This window comes from Mya arenaria, chromosome 10, assembly GCF_026914265.1.
Source record: "Mya arenaria isolate MELC-2E11 chromosome 10, ASM2691426v1".
Taxonomy (NCBI): Eukaryota; Metazoa; Mollusca; class Bivalvia; order Myida; family Myidae; genus Mya; species Mya arenaria.
In genome coordinates this window covers 35384180-35404873 of record NC_069131.1, presented here as the reverse complement: position 1 = coordinate 35404873, position 20694 = coordinate 35384180, and the positions used below count along the sequence as shown (strand labels likewise).

The following is a 20694-nucleotide window of genomic DNA, read 5'->3' as shown; positions in this document are numbered from 1 at the left end:
TGTTTTAATCTGTGTATAACATTTGAAAATAAAGCCTAAACTATGTAAACTATGTACCCAGTTGTTTTGTATTGTCAGTTGTGCTGACGTCATATGTGTAGTTAATTTTATTATGCCTCACTTTTGTCTACAATGGTAAAATCTCATTACCCCAAAAAGAGATATTTTGACTATCAGAAACATTTCCAACCATTTTGACACGTGACCAAGCGAAAATTCACTGTCCGGTCATGTGACCGCAGTGATAATTTTAATGTCATATAAGGACATATAACTGCGTCAATATTTTAGCTAAATCATGACGTGATTGCCTCCCTTATACACATACAAGAGTGACGTCACTATTCAATGTGGACACAAAAACATCTGACGACAGGAAATTTACAGTGCAAATTTTGTTTTAGATATAATTATTTTATTATGTTATAGTTTGTTTCCCTTCTAAAACTTGTTTAATAAAATGAATTAAATTATTTTAAAACATTTTTATGTTCTTAATTTTGTTCGGTTTAATAAAATAAATATCATATGGCAGCATGGTTGACATTGATATTGTCAACGCCTCGGGTGACATTTTGCTCTCGGGTTGACAATATCAATATCACACATGCTGCCATATGATATTTATATAATGTTCTCATCCAATTTTGCGCAACATAAAACCATCGAGCTTGAGCGCGTTTTAATAGGAGACCGTATTTAATTGTTGCAAACGGGATGCTTTGTTCATTTTCTGAAAATATTTTATAGTCACATACATTAAACTCCGTATATCGCGGACACCATCGGTACCTATCCCGATACACATCGTATACCATTGGATACCATAGTAAGCTACAAGATATGATAATATTTTTATACCAGATAAATGGAAAAGTACGTTAAAAAGCAACTGTACAAACATGAGTCCAAAAGTCAAATTGATTGACAAAATACTAGGATTAAAAAAACAAAAACAAATATGTATATGAACATTATATGAAACAAACCATTAAAGGAGTGATAAATAAACCTCAAAATAAATGGAATAATATATTTGAAGACCTCGACTGGAAATCGATATATTTAAATCCCATTAAATGTACTATAGACACAAAACTTAGAGCGTTTCAATATAAGTATATCAATAGATTAGTGCCAACGAACACATATCTTTTCAATTGTAGGATAGTACAATCTACCCTTTGTGATATGTGTAATATGAATATCGAAACAATAAAGCACTTGTTCTGGGAGTGCCATCATAGTCAAGTTTTTTGGTCAAATATAAAAAACCTAATCAGTAAAAATAATATCCCAGAACTAATTGATTATAAAACAATATCATTTGGTGTACAGCCCAAAACAGATTATTCCGTAATAACTAACTTCATTATATTAGCAGCAAAATACTATATCTACAAGTGTAAGGTGAACCAATCTCAACTTAAATTCGAATATTTTATTAAATTCGTTAAAGAAAGAAAAGAAATGGAAGCACACATAGCCTTAACTAAAAACAAACTGAACATACATAATAGAAAATGGAATCGACTGGTCTTGGAATAACCACTTAAAACTCATTTTTTTCTTTGCAAAACATACCCTCTGCCTCAACTATTATTTAAAAAAAGTATATACATGTATGTACATAGCAGTTCTACGTACAAAGCAGACTGGGATAATTTTTGTTCAGTTTTCACCCGGAACCAAACTATCTTTCTCTTCTTCTCCCTTCTTTCTATAATTAACCTACCTTTAATCTCTCTCTAACACTCTCAACAACAGCAGTAAATATTGTTAACATAACCTGTATATGTTGTTTTTTTGTATAGATATACATGGATATTAATAACTTGTAACTTGTTCAACATAATTATGTGTATAATATTTACTGATGTAATAATATATATAAAAGTTAATAAAAAATAAAAAAATGATAATATTTTTTTGTTTTATTTCAGTGAGCAGAAAGTTCAACAGCTTGACTGAAATTCGGAAGAGTTATATGTTAAACATAGCCATGGGTCGTTCGATATATTACTCACTTATAACTGGAATAGGTCTTATATTATGCGCACAAATTCCACCATGCCCTGGTTCGTCACTTTGTAAATGTGAGAAATTGTCAGAAGACGGCCTTTACGATGTTTACTGCAACGGGAATGGAAAAAGACAAGTCATAAATAAGGAAATACTTCCAGACAAGATAAGAACTCTAACTGTTGAACGGTTTATTTTCCAGAAACTATCAGCAAAAATATTTCCACAAAATATTATCACAGTTCAGAGATTCCATTCCATAAAAAATAAAATTTGGGATATGAACAACGATACGTTCCACAACTTTGAGTCGCTGAGTGAGGTTTACTTTACTGATAGCACACTACAGCAACAATTTCAGCTAATGGAAGCTATTGGCAGATCGGTGAAGCTAACAGAGATTCAGCTTACTCGCAATAACATTGATACATTTAGACCAGAGTTGCTAACAAATTTAGACTACTTGGAAAATGTATCTGTAGCAGATAATAATATATGTCGTTTCAGTGGAAATATCACGCAACTGCATCCATTGAAGTGGTTAGATATGAGCAATAACAGACTAGATCCCGTTAATATCAAATTTTGTTTTGACAACGGTAGCAGCTTGTTTCCTAACCTTACAATATTGAATGTTTCTAGGAACTTCATTTCTAGTATACAAGAAGACTCTTGGCGATGTATGAAAAAGTTAGAAATTCTGGATCTGTCTAATAACAACATACAGAAAATAAACATCAGCAGCATTACACACTTGGTATCTTTAAAGCACCTTATTCTAAAGAAGAACTGGATGAATTCAATGTCTGGAATTAGTCCCGGGATGTATCCACCACATCTGGAATTTCTTGATTTAAGTGATAATCAATTTTCGCCGTTTATGCCAAAATTGTGTGACAAGTTTAACAACAAAACAATAAGCATACGTCGAATTGACCTGAGCTATAATCATATAAGTAATTTGAACGGCAATTTCACTAAATGTCTCCGGAATCTCACAGAATTGTTCCTAAGTAAGAATGCAATAGAAATATTAAATACTCACTCTTTTGCACAGTTCCCAAATCTCTCAGTGTTACATATTGATAGGCAAAATCATGGGTTGAGTACAATAAAAAAAAATGCATTTGAAAAGAATCTTAAAGAGCTGAACTTGAAAAGAAATTTCATAACATTTACTAGCGAAAATTCGAAAATGATATTTAGCAGTTGTACGGGTGTTACAAATCTCACCTTAACTGACAATGTTGTCATGAATAAGACAGCACTTTTCTCATCGTTAGCTCGTTTAAACTTAGAGGTGCTTGTTCTGAAACGGGTAGGACTGACCGAATTTCCATATGAACTGTTTACGTTTAAAAATCTTCATAACCTAGTAATCGACCAAAATACAATTGAAAGAATCTATTTTCCGCCGAATACAAGAGAATTGAAGAGCCATGTTCAATATTTTTCTGCTGAGCAGAATCAAATTGTGTTCACAGAGAACAAAACTACCTTACCAGAGGCAGTTTTAAAAAATTTAAAGGCAGTAAATTTTGGAAAAAACATTTATGATTGTTCGTGCGATAAAATTTCAAGATGGTTTCGAAGCCAGATAGCAGAACACGGATCACAAGGCTATTTCCAAGGCATTAGACTTATTGGATGGCCACACAATTATCTTTGCCACTCACCAGCAAAAATGATTGGAAAAGAATTAGCGGACTTCCATCTTACGGGCGAAGACTGTCGCGAATCATTTATGATTGTGTATATAGCTAGCGCATGTACAGGATTTGTTGTTTTTGTTATGGCAGTCGTATCTTATTGGAACCGATGGTACATTCAGTTCCATTGGCATATGTTTAAAAAGAGCTGCAAACGAATACGAACGATTGCAGATCCGGAAAGAGAACACCTGATAGAAGAAAGTGGACTTCTTTACGACGCAAACGTTATTTACAATGAAAATGACAGTAAGTTCGTGCTTAAAGATTTACGGAGGCTAGTAGAAGAAAAATTACACTACAAACTACTCCTACGGGACAGACAAGGTGCTGTAGGGGGTACTAAATCGGATGCGTACTTCGACGCTATGGACGCCTCAAGGAATGTCATTGTTGTTGTTTCGAACAATTTGATAAAAGATGCATGGTGTGAGTTTCAAATAGACATTGCTTTGATGAATAAAATCGAGACAAGAGGGAAAAGGAAGATATTCCTTGTCATTCTGACGGATGTGGATTTAGAATCTGTGAGTAAATCTTGGTGTGTTCTTTTAGCCAAGAAAAATAACGGTAAATGGTGTGAAACTGAAAATAGCATACGTAGAAAAGTATTTGTAGAGGACCTGAAAGCAACATTGGGAAAACCATTGTCGGTCGAATACAGCCGATCTCGTTCTCGCGCGGATTCAGACAGTTCAAATCATTCAGTGACATGACACCAAACCACATAGGTATTAGTAGTTATAGCTGTTTAACCGTTGATAAGGTGAAACAATGTGCTTGGTTTCATGACGATTGAAAGTTTCACAAAGACATCACAGGTTGTTTTCGAATGTTTTCGATGATCTCAAATTGCTTTCTTTTACAGGAGTCTTGTTGAATCTAATCTGTCTCGATTGTACGTGCAGAGTCGCAAGAAATAGCTCTAGATGCGATAATTCTTATATGACATGTAGTGTACCGTGTGAAATCACAACGTTGATTTTCTTTTGTTATGTATAATGATATATAATTATTGACTAAGCCATTTGATATGGCCTGAAATGTTTTACTATATGACAGTTTCGTTTTGCTTTGTTTCTAATTTCATTTAAAAAAACAATGCGTTGGTGAAAAAAACAAGGAATCAAATCGGGTTTTTTGAAATTCATTGGTTCTCGTTTTCTCTTTCGCAAGCCAAAAGGAAACTGATATGATAACTAAGAACCAAACCTGTTTTTTATTAATTAATAGAATGACATTTTAAATTAAGATAAAAATTATGAGAACCCCTCAGTGAATAATATTACATATATTTTTTCGTCGATTATTGTCTGAAGCAATGAGATACGTATTATACGTGAAATTACATGCTGGATTGGGTTCACATGTTCAATGTATATATTTGTTGTATATCATGTTTTAATTGTATATATTTTATCATATGAATGTCTTTTCTATCAGTTTCCGTATTCTGAATGTTATCGGTGTATATTTTGTAGAAATACTAATTACATTGTAAGTTTATGTTCACTTGTGTTTGTCCTGTATTGCGGATAAGTTACAGTAGTCAAATTAATTAGCTAAATTTTATTACTTTAATAGCGTATAGAAAATGACTGATATTCATTTGCACAGAGTTTTGCAAATTCAAACATAAAAAACTTTAAAAGAAAATCTAAACCTTGTAGGTTAAATGGAGCATTGTCTGTTATATATACAAAATCAATATATACATATGGACAAAAGAGCTTTCAATTAGGCACATTAAAGGTTGATGCCCAATTGCTTGAAATGTTATATGCACTATTTTGGTTCATATTTGTCATAAATGATCAAACAAAGAGACATATGTGTATAGATTAAAAATATATTATCGATATTTTTGCGCTTTTTAAATGGATAATGTGTTCCAGGTAATTTAATTAATTAAAAAAAAACACTTTCATAAAGGCCAATATGTTTTACAAAAATAATGCATATATATGCTATCTGTTATTTTCATAGTTAAACAAAATATAGCATCAAAATAAACAAATAATTGTTTGTTTGCATCAACCTATGTTATGCGCCTTTAACCTCTCATGTTTGATAGCTATATCATATATCTTTCAAACTTATTTTGAACGTCTTAGTATATCAAGTACATCGTACATGTATTTAACAGCTTTGGTATGATCCTGTGACGACCAGTATCTGTTAGCCATAGTCCGTGACGAATATGATACACCCTGTCATAAAACTTCATAGATGAACTGTCATGCTTGACAATGGTTACACCAGGTATTGATATTATATATGTGTTTTAGAAAATAAAATATCATAAAATATTATTAAAGATGCACTCTTACTCCCAAATAGACAGTACTACAAGTAATGCAATTGTTTCAATATTTCGAAAAAGATGAATACATATCAAAACACAATATCAAAAAACAACAGTTCTTATGAAGGATACCGTGTTTAAATTAAAAGATAGGTGTCGCTTCATCGGTAATTCTACCTTATGAGACGATAGTTGATCACTGTAAATCTGGAAAGACCCACCAGCCAAATATACGGTTACAATCTTGTTATCAGTAATTGATAGTTTCCATAAATGCATTCAGTTAGAAGTTAAAGGTTTATCGATCAAATCTTATGTTTGTTATACAATTGTAGTTATTTATTTTAGATAGGAGTATCACTTGAGGAATATTGATATGAAATTGGCAAAACCAAAATAACAGATAGAGAAAATGTGCTATGAAGTCTCATAACAAGCCTTATGTGTTTGCGATGGGCTATATATTGGCCAAATATATAATTCCTCAATATAGAATCGTATAGGTACATTATAGAGAAGTTCTATGAGTACACGAAAATAGAAATTGAGCTATAAAAGTATGTTAATATACGTTTTTAAATGTGATTTGGTTGACTTATTAACGAAGACGAATCCTCAAAAGAAAACGCCCCCATTTGGTTTGAAAAAATCCATAATACTTAAAATGTTAACTACTGTTGGATGTTGGTGGAGAAAATGTCTGTTCTTATTCGATGTTCATGACAACACTGCTAATGCTAATACCCACGGACCAGGTCTCAACTTCTCGAAATGTTTTACGCCTAACAGGCTTAAGTGTCTTATAGCATTTAGCCAAATTCGTAACATTAAGTAGACTGTCCAAAATATTATTAAAAAATCTAAGAACTATTGAAAATGGAATGTGACGCTAACTATACCTAACAAAACAAGGGGGTTAACTCTTCTCTCTCATAAGGGACTTAATATCGTCCGAGATATTCGGGCCTTGGCCCCGTTTAAAAAATATCGATAACCTTACGCTGCTTAAAGAATCCGTAAATTTGTTGTAATCGATCGGAACGCCTTTGTCATTATCTATTGTAAACAACCTCGGATGAATATGGAGGGTTATCAATGTCGAAATAATTTACATTTAACTACGTTTTACATAGCAGTTAATCCTAAGGACTTTACTTTAGGAATCTTAAACTTGTTATACAATAATACACTTCACTGACAATGAATTGAAACTTAGACATACAAAATACAATTAATTTAAACTAAAATTTATACTTCAACTGAAGTACCGGCACACAACCGCGGTTGTTTTCGATGGAAAAGGTTTACGAGTAGAGTCTGATTGAGATAATTGGACTGTTAAACAAATGCCAGTTCACATAAGCTGTTCATGTGATGGTCAAAAATCCCCCACATGACCAAGATTGAAGATACACATGGAATTAAGACAAATTGCTTATTTTTGTCAAATTTAGCCTTGATGTACTTGATGTACTCAGTCGTCATGACTTTGTATGCAGCCACGCACTCACTTATGCTTTAAAATCGAATTGAAAGGAAGATCATTTTCGGTGACGGTGATATCCATCCGATATCAATGACTTTACCGCATGCGGGATTTTATGCAGTCCCTGTTTCAGTGCCAATACTCCAGATGCATCAATGGTTATACTCTAGATGTTTCAAGGCAATACTCTAGATATTTCAATAGTAATAGTCTAGATGTTTTATTTGTTATACTCTAGTCATAGTCTAGATGTTTCAATAGTAATACTGTAGATGTTTTAATGACAATATTGTAGGTGTTTCAATTGCAATACACTAGATATTTCAATGGCATTACTCTAGATGTTTCATTGGCAATACTCTAGATGTTTCAGTGGCAATACTCTATATGTTTCATTTGTAATGTTCTACGTGTTTCAATCTCTAGATGTTTTCATTGCAATACTCTATTGATTAAATGAAACTACTCTAGATGTTTCAATGGTTATACTATTGACGTTTCAATGGCAATACTGTAGGTGTTTCAATGGGAATACTCTAGATGTTTCAATGGCAATACTCTAGATGTTTCAATAGTAATGTTCTAGATGTTTCGATTGCAATACTCTAGATGTTTCAATGGAACTACTATAGATGTTTCAAGGGCAATACTCTAGATGGTTGAATGGTTATACTCAAGAGGTTATAATCGAAATACTCGAGATATTTCAATAGCAAGAGTGTAGATGTTTCAATGGAACTACTCTAGATGTTTCAACAGCAATACGCTAGATGTTTCAATGACAATACTCTAGATGTTTCAAAGGCAACTACCTAGATGTTTCAATGAAACTATTCTAGATGTTTCAAACGCAATACTCTAGATGTTTCAATGGTTATACTCTAGATGTTTCAATTGCAGTACTTAAGATGTTTCAATGGCTACATTCCAGATGTTTCAATTGCTATACTCTAGATGTTTTAATGGCAATTTTAAAGATATTTCAATGGCAATACTTATATGTTTAAATGGCTATACTCTAGGGGTTTCAATGGCAATACTTTTGATGTTTAAATAGCAATACTTTAGATGTCACAATGGCAGTACTCCAGATGTTTCAATGACAATACTCTAGATGTTTCAATGGTAATGCTCTAGATGTTTCAATGGTAATGCTCTAGATGTTTCAATGGTAATGCTCTAGATGTTTCAATGGTAATGCACTAGATATTTCAATGGAATACTGTAGATGATTCAATGATAATACTCTAGACGGTGACTGTTTTTCCTCTTGTGATTATTGAGTATCAATGGAGTCTACTTAGTTTGGTTACCATTGCCAAAATATGAATATCCACAAGCCCTATTTTGCCGGATTTGAATTTATCATTCATCATGTAGATATGGAAGTTATTCTTAAGAATATAGCAATGCCCGTCCTGAATTCAGGTAAGCTTAAAAGCCTCTCATGTAACCTAGCTGTATGCCGCAAGCAGAAGTTTAAACGTCCTCAGCCAATATCGGGTTTCCATTTTTAAAATTTACACAAGCAATAAACTTGCGAGATGAAAGTAATGTTCTTATATCCTAGTACATAAAGGTGTATCTGTTAATGTTATGAAACTATCTAATTTTAATAAACATCATCTATGAACATAACATATTCTTTGGTATGCCAAGCAATTAATATGGTTTGGGGCCTATTAGAATAAGTTTTGTATTCCATTTGAATGTCTGTGAAAACGTGAGTCCAAAAGTACCGAATTTCCTTTAAACTCACATGAGGGCAGTGTTGTAGTTTAAATGACCTTTAAATACTATACTACTATAATCGACCTTTACCCCCGAACTTTGTGAAGGTCTAAAATAGTCCTAATATTATGAGGCAAGACGAAGTCGTGGTTCGTAATTACTGTCCAATAAGTGTGCAATTTTGAATAACCATGACCAATGTTTTTCTATGGTCTTTCTGTTCATATTATCCACATCTAACGATGGTTACGGAACAATTCAATATGTATTCCTACGTTACATCTTTTACAAATGTTCCTACAAGTTTCTGCCCATATAGCAGTTATCTTTCACACAAAAAGTGTACCACTAGAAAGGTTTAAGGTTGTTGGAATGTACTTACACATAAGACATGATTACATAGTAACAACCTGGAACTGATAGAGTGGTAGTACGTCGCATCAAACCATTTATTATTGTAAGTACATACTTAAAGCCTTTAACTTTTAATAAATCTAAAGAAAAATTGTATTAATTATGAACGAACACTGTAAATACATTAAATAAATGAACCAACGTTTATTCGAATACACCCTAGATATTCAGCCAATGAAATTGCAGATATAATACAACCTACATGTTCAGCCAATTAAATTGCAGGTATAATACAACCTACATAGTCAATCAATGGCATTGCAGATAGGCAATCATTAAGTGCAAGGTTTAATCAATAAGAATTTCAACTTTCGCGGGTGTCTAAAGGTCTGCCTACTGCCACTCATCCTATTCTCATTCTCTGAGTCAGATTTTGCGTGTTCAATGAATCAACCAAAAGGGTTGTATTCGTAGTCAGTTATATGAATTGTGGTAAAACCTTTATGATTAAGAATGGGCAAAGTGAGCATAGCGAAGATTTAACTTTATGTCATCTTACTATCACAAATGATACAATTCAGTCTATTTTTTGTAAACATTTAATGGCCATGCGACTCTGAAAAACATTAAGGAAGTTTATATAGATAACTGAAACTCTTCCTTTGGTAAATAACGTTCACTTTATCTTTTTTGAACATTGAAACTACAAGGTTCAAATCGATACTTCGTTAAAGCATTTGTAAGGGAAGTGTGGTAAGTTTTATTTGCACTTTGAATTTAATGTCATCCTCTTTTCACAACATTCATTTTCTTCTAAATAATAATATAAAATTATTATATATTAAGTATGTTTACTTAAATAATTGTGTTTCAAATTATACTCGGTGTTTAAATATGCGCTCGTATTTATCTTAATTGTGTCATTCTATTTAAATACACTCAACAATACAAGTTAGTGGAAATTAAGATAAATTGGATCAAAGAACGATGTAGCTAATCGGATTGCTCTGTATAAATAACGGACCTATATAGTGAATGGGGTCAATGATGTATGACCATAACATTGACTTAGGTTGCATAAAGAATACCACCCCTGATAGTTTGTTAAGTGTATTTAAACAATCGGAATTAGGCTGTATTTGGTTTACAACCTTTATAAAAGGAACGCCTAGCCCAAAATAGTTATCCTTAGATTAAGATCAATGTTAGGTGGTTGCTCCTTTAATAAAGATCGCTCTCATATGTTTATTGAAAACAGCTCTTGATTTTGCTCCATTTATAAGGATTACTCCAAGATATTTATTGAAATCAGTCCTAGATTTTGCTCCATTTATAAGGATTACTCCAAGATATTTATTGAAATCAGTCCTAGATTTTGCTCCATTTATAAGGATAACTCCAAGATATTTATTGAAATCAGTCCTAGATTTTGCTCCATTTGTAAAGATTACTCCAAGATATTTATTGAAATCAGTCCTAGATTTTGCTTCATTTATAAGGATTACTCTAAGATGTTTATTGAAATTAGTCCTAGATTTTGCTTCATTTATAAGGATTACTCTAAGATGTTTATTGAAAACAGCCCTAAATTTTGCTTCATTTATTAGGATTACTCTAAGATATTTATTGAAATCAGTCCTAGATTTTGCTTCATTTATTAGGATTACTCTAAGATGTTTATTGAAAACAGCCCTAAATTTTGCTCCATGGATAAAGATCACTTTGAGGTGGTAAATGACAACAGCCCTGCTTTTTGCTCCTTATTCAAGATCAATATAAGATGGTTATTAAATTCAGCCCTAGATGTTTATCGTTAGACAAAGTTCACTCTGGGATGGTAAATGACTACAGCCCTGCATTTTGATCTTATATCTTTTATGCATTGAGCTCGACATTTTGCTTCTTATATAAAAGCCACTCTAAGATGGTTAGTGTCTACAGACCTAGATTGTATCCCTTATATAAGATCACTCTAAGATTGTTGTTGCATACAGTCCTACATTTTGCTCTTTAGAATTAGATCAATTCAATATGGTTATTTAACAAAGCTCTAGATCGTTCTCCATAGGTAAACAACACCCTGAGATGATTTATGAAAACAACACTTGATTTTGCCTTGTCGATTAAGATAATTATACGATTATTGAATACAGTCCTAGATATGTTCCTGACACTAAGATCATTTTAAGATGGTTATTAAAAACAGAGGAGCCTTTGAGTTGGCCCCGTAGAGTAAGATTATTGTGAGATGGTCATTACATACAGCCTCAGATTTTACTTCTTAGATTGAGATCACTTTCGGATGGTAATTTGAAACAGTCTTAGATTTTGCTCCTTAGATTATGAACATTTTAGACGATTTTTTAAATACAGTCCTAAGATACATTTAAATAAAAAAATATCATAATTTAGATATACTCTGATATAGGCTGGTTAGGTAGAGAATCTGTTCTAAAAAAAATAGAAAAAAGGTTATGCCTACCTACCTACCCTATTTGTTGTTTGGATATGTTATTGCAGACAAAGAACTGATTTGCCATTACGGAAACGGGCCCCTGGTACATTTATTTAATGCAGTTGAGTTGTCATTATTTCTCAATTATAATTTATGTTGGCTGTAATAATAGCTGACTTAACGAGAACAAACGTATGATTTCAAAACCCTTACGGACATGCGAAAAATGTTAGTATTGTTTTATATGCACTCGGATGTATGCCAGTATACAAGTAGAAGCGGTTCGTAAAATAAATAAATAATAGTATTAATTAATTGTATTGTTTTAATCTGTATTTTGTTTTAAGTTTAAATTGATTGCCAGTGAAGTGTATTGTTGCATAAATACGTAAGATCCCCAAGAGGAAAGTCATTAACTTTAACCGCGCAATTAAAATTACGAAGTAATCTACTTGCAGAGTAGTTAAATTCAAATATGTATCACATAGTTAACCGTCGATATGCAACAGAGGTTGTCTTCGATAGATAATGGCCGAGAATTTCCGAATGGTTATTTGTGTGGTCTTGAATAACAGTGGGCGGATAATGTACACTAACAAGTTCTAACTGGTTCAGTGGCACACGGCAAGCAAGGTGAAAACTTTGTTTGTAAGAACGACATTAATTGTTTCAGTTTATAGTTGTCTATTCATTAAAATATAAATAGGTACGTACTTTTGGAATATTCAAAAACAGAAAACGAACTTCTCATTTTTTTATTTAAATTTCAATATGTAATTGGCACGTTTTTATAACTGCTTTAAATAGGATTTTGAAATATTTGCTTTCTTTGTGAAAGTGTTCAATTTGCTAGCGAATTTTATCAGCTTTATATCCATAAAATATATTTTCTTATCTAAATGCAAACACCAATGTTGATATTTTTAAAAAGTTTTCCTCTTATTTTAGCAATAAATAAAGCAGCCACTTACACATTTAAGTAAAATTGGACACGAAGGTTATATGCGGTACTTCCTGAATTAAATACGTGTTTATGATGAACAAACGTTTTATTTACTAGTAACCTATAGAAAATATATCGTGTATAACTTTTGCTTTCTCAATATATCTGTGATTTCAGAGAAAATATCGCGCGATTTTGTTCCGAAGGGGAGCTTACGACTAGTATACTGATGTCCTGACAGGAAGTTTCTAGATTTCCTGACGTTAAGTACCAAGATCTGCTGACGATTAAAATCTGTATTTGCTGGCGATAAATACATGAATTTGCTGAATATTAGTATGTGAGCTTGACAATAAGTACCTGGATTTTCTGGAGATATGGACCTAATATGCTGACGATCAGTATCTGAAATTGTTCACGATAAGTAACTGAATTTGCGGACGATTAGTTTCTGGACTTATATACGACAAGTTTTTGATTCGCATACGATCAATTTGGGATTTGATTATGCCTACATTGACTTGTCCCTGGATTTGCTGACGACAAGTACTACTTGTGTCTTAATTCAAACTAGTATCAAGATAAGCATACAACTAGCGTCTGGATTTGTTGACAACTAGTATCAGGATAAGCATACAACTAGTGTTTGGATTTGCTGACAACAAGTATCAGGATAAGCATGCAACTAGTGTCTGGATTTGCTGACAACTAGTATCAGGATAAGCATACAACTAGTGTCTGGATTTGTTGTCAACTAGTATCAGGATAAGCATACAACTAGTGTCTGGATCTACTGACAACTAGTATCAGGATAAGCATACAACTAGTGTCTGGATTTGTTGTCAACTAGTATCAGGATAAGCATACAACTAGTGTCTGGATCTACTGACAACTAGTATCAGGATAAGCATACAACTAGTGTCTGGATCTACTGACAACTAGTATCAGGATAAGCATACAACTAGTGTCTGGATCTACTGACAACTAGTATCAGGATAAGCATACAACTAGTGTCTGGATCTACTGACAACTAGTATCAGGATAAGCATACAACTAGTGTCTGGATTTGTTGTCAACTAGTATCAGGATAAAATTACACCGCACTAACTAAGGACTTGTATCAGGATGTGTTTACTACTAGTGTCTGGAATCGCTAAACACAAGTATCAGGATGTGCTAAGAACTATTGTATGGTGCTGAGGACTATCACAATTTGCTTACAACTGAAGACTGAATGTGCTTACTTACTTGTAAGTACCAGGATTTGCGTACAATTGGCGTCCGGATTTGTTAATGTCGTGTATCTGGATTTAATTAAAACTTGTATTTAAACTTGGCAGGTTTTATGTAGATTGCGAACATGGCGTTTTTCAAACACCATTTTACTTTAATGCTCTTAATCACTCTTGCAATATGTTTACAACGGGCAAACGGAAAACTGAGTGAAAGACCTTCTCAGTGTCCCGACTCAAGACTTTGCAAGTGCTCTAGGTCAAAGAATGGACAATGCGATTATAATTGTTATGGAAATAAAGTACAAAACACTTTAAGGCATGAAACGCTACCAGAAAATATAAGAAAACTCCACGTCGAACGGTTTCTGTTCGAAACTCTGTCCGTTGAACAGTTTCCACCGAATATTAGTGTGAGAATTTTTTATTCTAAACATAACAAAATTTGGGATATGAAAAATAACACATTTTCAAAGTTCGAATCATTAACAGAGGTTTGGTTTTCTGGTGGAACACTAAGAATCAAGAGACAGTTATTAGACGCTATTGAAAGAATCAAAGGCGAGGTTAACCTTACACTTGCCTTTGAAAATATGAGACTCGACAATTTGACGGAATCAAGCCTGAGGTTTCAAGGTTCTGTGAATTTAACAAATCTTCGACTTAATCGCAATGACATGGCCAAATTAAGGCCCGAATTGATTAAACATTTTCATAACCTCAAGAAACTTTCCGTCGTAGATAATGCTATAAGCAGTTTCAGTAACACAAGTACACAATTGGATTCCTTAACACATCTTGATATAAGCAATAACAGACTAAGTTCCAGCACAATAAGATTTTGTTTCGACAACGACAGTGCTCTGTTCCCAAACCTTCGAAATTTAAACGTTGCTAAAAACTTTATTTCTAAAATAGAAGAAAAGTCGTGGAAATGTTTCAAGAAGCTTAAATATTTAAATTTGTCAGATAACAAAATACAGGTGTTTGAAATAAACAGTATTGGAGACTTAGTTTCCCTCGAGACGCTTGATCTTAGTAACAACTGGATCAACTCCAAAGAAGGTATAATTCCGGGCAAGTATCCACCCCAGCTTCGCTATCTGGATTTGAGTGCCAACCAGTTGGTACCGTTCATGCCAAAGATTTGTGACCAGTCAAGCAACGACACAATAGGAATAACAAAATTAAACCTCAAATATAACCACATTAGTGTGCTTACACCTGATTACACCAAATGTCTTCGAAATCTAACAGAACTTCAGCTAAGCAAAAATGCTATTAAGGAGATAATGAATAATGCATTTGCGCATTTTCCAAAACTAAGTATTTTACATATGGACAGACAGATTCATGGATTAAAAAATGTTTCAGAAAATGCATTTAACATTACGGATCTAACAGAACTAGATTTGAGAGGGAATTTTTTGACATTTAAAGATAACAGTTTTGAAAAAATCTTCATTGCATTTAAACATGTTGAAAAACTTAACCTTACTGATAACCATATCGTTAATAAGACGGCATTTATCTCGACATTAGCGCACCTTAAGAATCTTAAAACTCTTGCACTTAGACGGGTTGGACTGAACATATTCCCATATGAACTCTTCACAACATTTGATAAACTTACCAATATTAGACTGGATCAGAATGCAATTAAAGCAATTTACTTTCCATCTAATATTACAATAAAAAGTAAAGTAAAATTTATATCCGTGGGTCGGAATTGTATAGAATTTCCAAACAAAAGTAGTTCTTTATTTCCAGAGGAAGTTATGCATAATTTAAAACGCTTGAACATGGAATATAACTTTTTTGATTGCTCTTGTGATGAAAGCTCAAGATGGTTCCGAAGTCAGATTAAATCAAATACGCGTGGAGGATTTCTTCAAAACGTGAAACTTGTTGGATGGCCAAGCGGTTACCTTTGCCGTTCACCTCGGGAAATGGTTGGAACACGACTGGACGATTACCATCTATCAGCTAATGACTGTCGCCCGCCAGATCCGTACATCCCTGCCTACATAGGGAGTGCCTGTACAGTATTTGTTATTGCTGTTATCGCCACAATGTTCTACTGGAATCGATGGTACATTCAGTACTACTGGCATAGGCTAAAAAAGAAGTGTAAACCTGTCCGGGGTGTGTCAGATCCCGAACGTCAGCCGCTTGTAGCACCATTAAATGAAATGTACGATGCGTACGTCATATATAACCATAATGATATGAATTTCGTTCTTAACAATTTAAGAAGGCTATTGGAAGATAAATTAAATTACAAACTTCTTCTTTGGGACAGAGAGGGCGGTGTGGGTGGTTCTAAAACTGATGCATATTTTGAGGCTATGGAAAGATCAAAGAACGTAATTGTGGTTGTTTCAAACAATCTAATGAACGACGCTTGGTGCGAATTTCAAATAGACATTGCATTGTTGAATAAAGTTGAGACAAGAGGAAGAAAGAATATATTTCTTGTAATTCTGACGGATATGGATTTGGAATCTGTGAGTAAATCTTGGTGTGTTCTTTTAACAAAGAAGGGTAACGGTAAATGGTGTGAGACAGAAAATAGCATTCGTAGAAAAGTATTTGTAGAGGACATGAAAGCGACATTGGGAAAACCATTGTCTGATTGTTGAATAGCACAAAAATTCTAAACTTTATCATAAGTAGGTGAAATTCAAAACTTTTAAGTAATATAAACTCTTTAGAGACAAACATTTATGTACCTTGTCACTTCCAAATACCTCATTCTGAAAAACTCAATTATAAAAAGTTCAAAGTTTAAAATTAATAGATATTCTTGATAGAAAATTGTGTGCATCTTTTATCGATTGTTCTGTTTTCATTTTCCTGCATCAATAATATGTTTCTTTGATATTGTGTTTCTTTTCTTGTTGAATTGAAAAGTTCGCATTCAAAATTAATGCTTCTATGCCCATCTTGTGAATTTGTTTGTATATAATATATGTATGTATGTACCTTGGTGAATTATTGATATTAGAAGAAAATGGAATAGCGAAAAATATGCTTAATTAATATATGAGAATTTGAAACTGAGCAGTATCGTTTTTTATTATTTTATAATATATGTGTATAATTATTCAACGCCTGTGTCATAATGAATGATGTACATAAATGTTGCATAAATACATGACTGCGTTTTTTGTTTGATAATTGCGATATAACGCATACAAGCATTGGTTATCAGAAGTCGAACGTCACGATTGAGTTATACGCATAGTTTATAATTATACTTTTAATAAACGTGGTCGACATTACTTTGTTATACAAGTAAGTGTTAATGGTTGTGGGCTACTGAATAACAGTATAGGCCGTAAAAATGTATGTCAAGTGTTAAGAAGCTTATAATTTCCTTAAAATAATGTATAATTTTCTTAAAGTGACTGTTTCATGGTTTGTAAGATGCAATATTAACCGATTTCTTTTTATTACGAAATAAAGTGTGGTAAATCTTAAGGAGGGTTAAAACTAAGATTGTGGCGATAGGAGTACTTCATCAAATGTAATTGATATATGCCCAAATATTGCCTTTGATGTCCACGATTTTTTATTGTTTTCTTGACGACTGGCATGGGTTCGCTCCCTACTACAAGGTTGTTTATACGTTTTGTATCTGTTGTTTTTGCACTTCGGTATCAAAGAGTAAAACTTTTATAATTACCGGGAACTCATTGTTGGTGCCATAACATGAGCGAGTCTCTTTGGGGATGTTTCTGAAATACGGTCCAAGATGTACCACAGCATATTACCATGATACAGCAAGACACAATCATAGTACACCAATACATAAGTCTGGTCCTTGCAATATAACTGAATATTATAGAGGCATTTCTATAACGAACACAATATAAAGTTTTCTCCGGTGTAATTAATAAACGATTGTATGACTGGGCCGAAAAATCAGAAAATTTATGAATCTCAGGCTGACTTTCGTCGGGGTTATTCAGCTGTTGACAATGTTTTTTGTCTACTAGCAATGACTCAAAAATACCTTTCCAAGAAAGGTGACCGTTTTTATTGTTTGTATGTCGATTTCCGTAAGGCATTTGATAAAGTTAACCATGTTAAGTTGTTTTCATCCTTAGAAAGAAAAGATGTGTTTGGAAAATTCTTAAGAGTTATGAAATCAATGTATTCTTGTCTAACCTCTTGTGTCAAAGTCTCAAATAGTGTCACGGAGTCATTTGCCTGTAACATTGGTACTAGACAAGGGGATAAGTCAAGTTCAACAATATTTGCTCTATTTAAATACGAGTTATCGTCTATTTTAAGGCTAAATTGTGGTTCAGGCATTTTTATAACTAATGATATTCCAGACATTATATGTTTAATGTTTGCTGATGATGTTGCCAATTGCGCTGAAACTGCAATTAAGTTACAACAACAGGTAAACGCAGTCGATCAATTTTGTTTTAATACTTAAATAAAAAAAAAATCTTGATAAAACTGAAATCATTGTATTCCGTAATGGTGGTCCTCTACGAGCATATGAAAAATGGTTATATCGAGGGCAGTCAATTAAAACTACTTCTGTATACAAATATATGGGATTGTTATTTACTCCACAGTTGTCCTGGAGTTCAGCTCATGTTAAACTAGCTTCTCAGGCACAAAAGGCGATTTTTGCTTTGAAAAACTATCAAAAACCGTTTTGGTTTTCAAGATTTTTGATACTATGATTAAGCCAATACTATGTTATGGCTCCCAAGTATGGGGATATGAGTATAGCCAAACCATTGAAATGATTCAAAATAAATTTTGTAGACAATTTTTACATGTAAGAAAAACTACGAATACGTGTATGGTTTTACGAAACTGTGGAAGATTACCATTATGTATAACATATTTTACAAATTGTATAAGGTATTGGTGTAAATTGTTAGAATGTTTAGAGACAGGATAATTGACTGTTTTACTCAAACTTGGCACGATCATGTGAGTAATGCCAGCCGATGTTACCACTTTAAGAGTTTGCTTAACATCGAACGATATTTATTGATAGAGATGCCACTAAAACATAAAACTACATATGCTAAATTTAGATGTTCTAATCATGATTTGCATATTGAACTTGGAAGGCAATTAAGCATTGCTTTGCATGATCGATTATGCAATTTCTGTCTACTGAACTATAATATATCTGAAATTGATTGTGAATACCATGCCTTTTTTCGTTGTAAAAAATATACATATATAAGGAACCAATATTTGTTAAATTGGTATGAATCTGGTGATGAACTGAATAGTTTGTATGCCCTACTATCCACAAATGACTTTAACACAACAAGAAAATTAGGAGTGTACATATTTCATCTTATGAATTGTATCAAGGAATAAAAATAGTTACTCTTTTTGTGCACTTTTTCATCTCATGTATATAAATGTACTGTGACACAACTTAAAGCATTAAGTATGATGTTTACTATTTTGAAATGTGTTTTGGGCCGGAGGCCTTTATTTACAAAATAAACTCGTGACTTGACTTGAGTATTTTTTCTTACGACGAATTGATTAAAAATGGATTTTGTCAAAGCCAGTGCCTATTAACGGTTTACAGAAACTACATCTTTAGCCGGGAAGAAAAAGTTTTTATGATCTCATATTCACCACTTCACTGTAAGTGGTTTACTCATTGTCATATGGTGACGCATTGTAATTTAAACAATGGAGGTCTTGTGACTGAATGCACGTTCGTTTCAGTTGTGAAACAGGATAAACACTTGCGGAAATAAATAAATCTTAAAACAAATCAGTATCTGTTATGTTTTCTTCAAGTGCAGCAACAATCTGTCTTTAATTTCCGTACATGTAATATGAGGATTGTCCGGATTCGTATGGTGACTGACATCTGCCATTTCACGTTGAGGCGGCGAAAAGGAAAACATTTAAACACATGACGTGGCGACAGTGCGACAGTTTTCTTACGCGCATTTTATCATTGTTGCCCGCCATGTTTTTTTACAATTTCGCCCCGCTCCTCGGCGCATTTTCGTCCCGCCGTTTGGATGGTTCTCACATGTTTCCCCTTTCGCCACGTAAAAAACAGCAATAGCAGGAATCAGCTTCCGTTGGTTTAAGACTGCTTTTAAAATAACGATATTTGCAATGAAAGCGCCGCGGAGCAAACGCTCGTCTGTCATTCATTTAAAAAGGGGCCACAACTCGACAATTATTTCAACCAGAGTGCTGCGCCTTCCTAAGCATACACGTATTTTATCTAACAGCATGTGTACAGGGTTTCATATGAATACATTAAACGTTTCTTTCGGGGTGTTTTAAGGCCCCTTATGGGGGTCGAAAGGGTGTGAAGCACAATAACGCAGAAGCAAAATTGGCATTTTAGTCCTTTTAAGGTAGCTCATGTTTTTAAATTTAAACCATACCAGAGTGCCAATAGAAGCAACCAGTTCACTTTTTTAATCAGTGAAAA

At 33.3% G+C, this 20694-nt stretch overlaps 2 protein-coding genes across 10 annotated transcripts in view; both read left to right on the top strand.

The window, feature by feature from the left end:
- Positions 1-6007, top strand: part of LOC128206164 (toll-like receptor 2) — a 34194-nt gene extending 28187 nt beyond the window's left edge. For all 5 annotated transcript variants that reach the window (XM_052908466.1, XM_052908464.1, XM_052908463.1 and 2 more), the window contains one exon: positions 1944-6007. In XM_052908466.1, coding sequence (XP_052764426.1) covers positions 1988-4447 — 2460 coding nt within the window. In that variant the 5' untranslated portion in view covers positions 1944-1987 and the 3' untranslated portion in view covers positions 4448-6007. The remainder of the gene's footprint in view (positions 1-1943) is intronic.
- Positions 6008-10286: 4279 nt separating this feature from the next.
- LOC128206530 (toll-like receptor 2) lies at positions 10287-19746 on the top strand. Of its 5 annotated transcripts, none has more exons than XM_052909072.1 (2): positions 10287-10360; positions 13183-19746. In XM_052909072.1, exon 2 carries the CDS (start codon positions 14366-14368, stop codon positions 16877-16879), a length of 2514 nt encoding a protein of 837 aa, XP_052765032.1. In that variant the 5' UTR covers positions 10287-10360; positions 13183-14365; the 3' UTR covers positions 16880-19746. The 5 variants fall into 5 exon arrangements, with proteins under 5 accessions (XP_052765032.1, XP_052765035.1, XP_052765031.1 ...); XM_052909075.1 differs by lacking the exon at positions 10287-10360 and adding an exon at positions 12325-12343; XM_052909071.1 differs by lacking the exon at positions 10287-10360 and adding an exon at positions 12481-12695.
- The last annotated feature ends 948 nt before the right edge of the window (positions 19747-20694 follow it).

Bases quoted from the DNA above. Each gene is read 5' to 3' on its own strand.
- LOC128206530 (XM_052909072.1), top strand. From the start codon at position 14,366: ATGGCGTTTTTCAAACACCATTTTACTTTAATGCTCTTAATCACTCTT.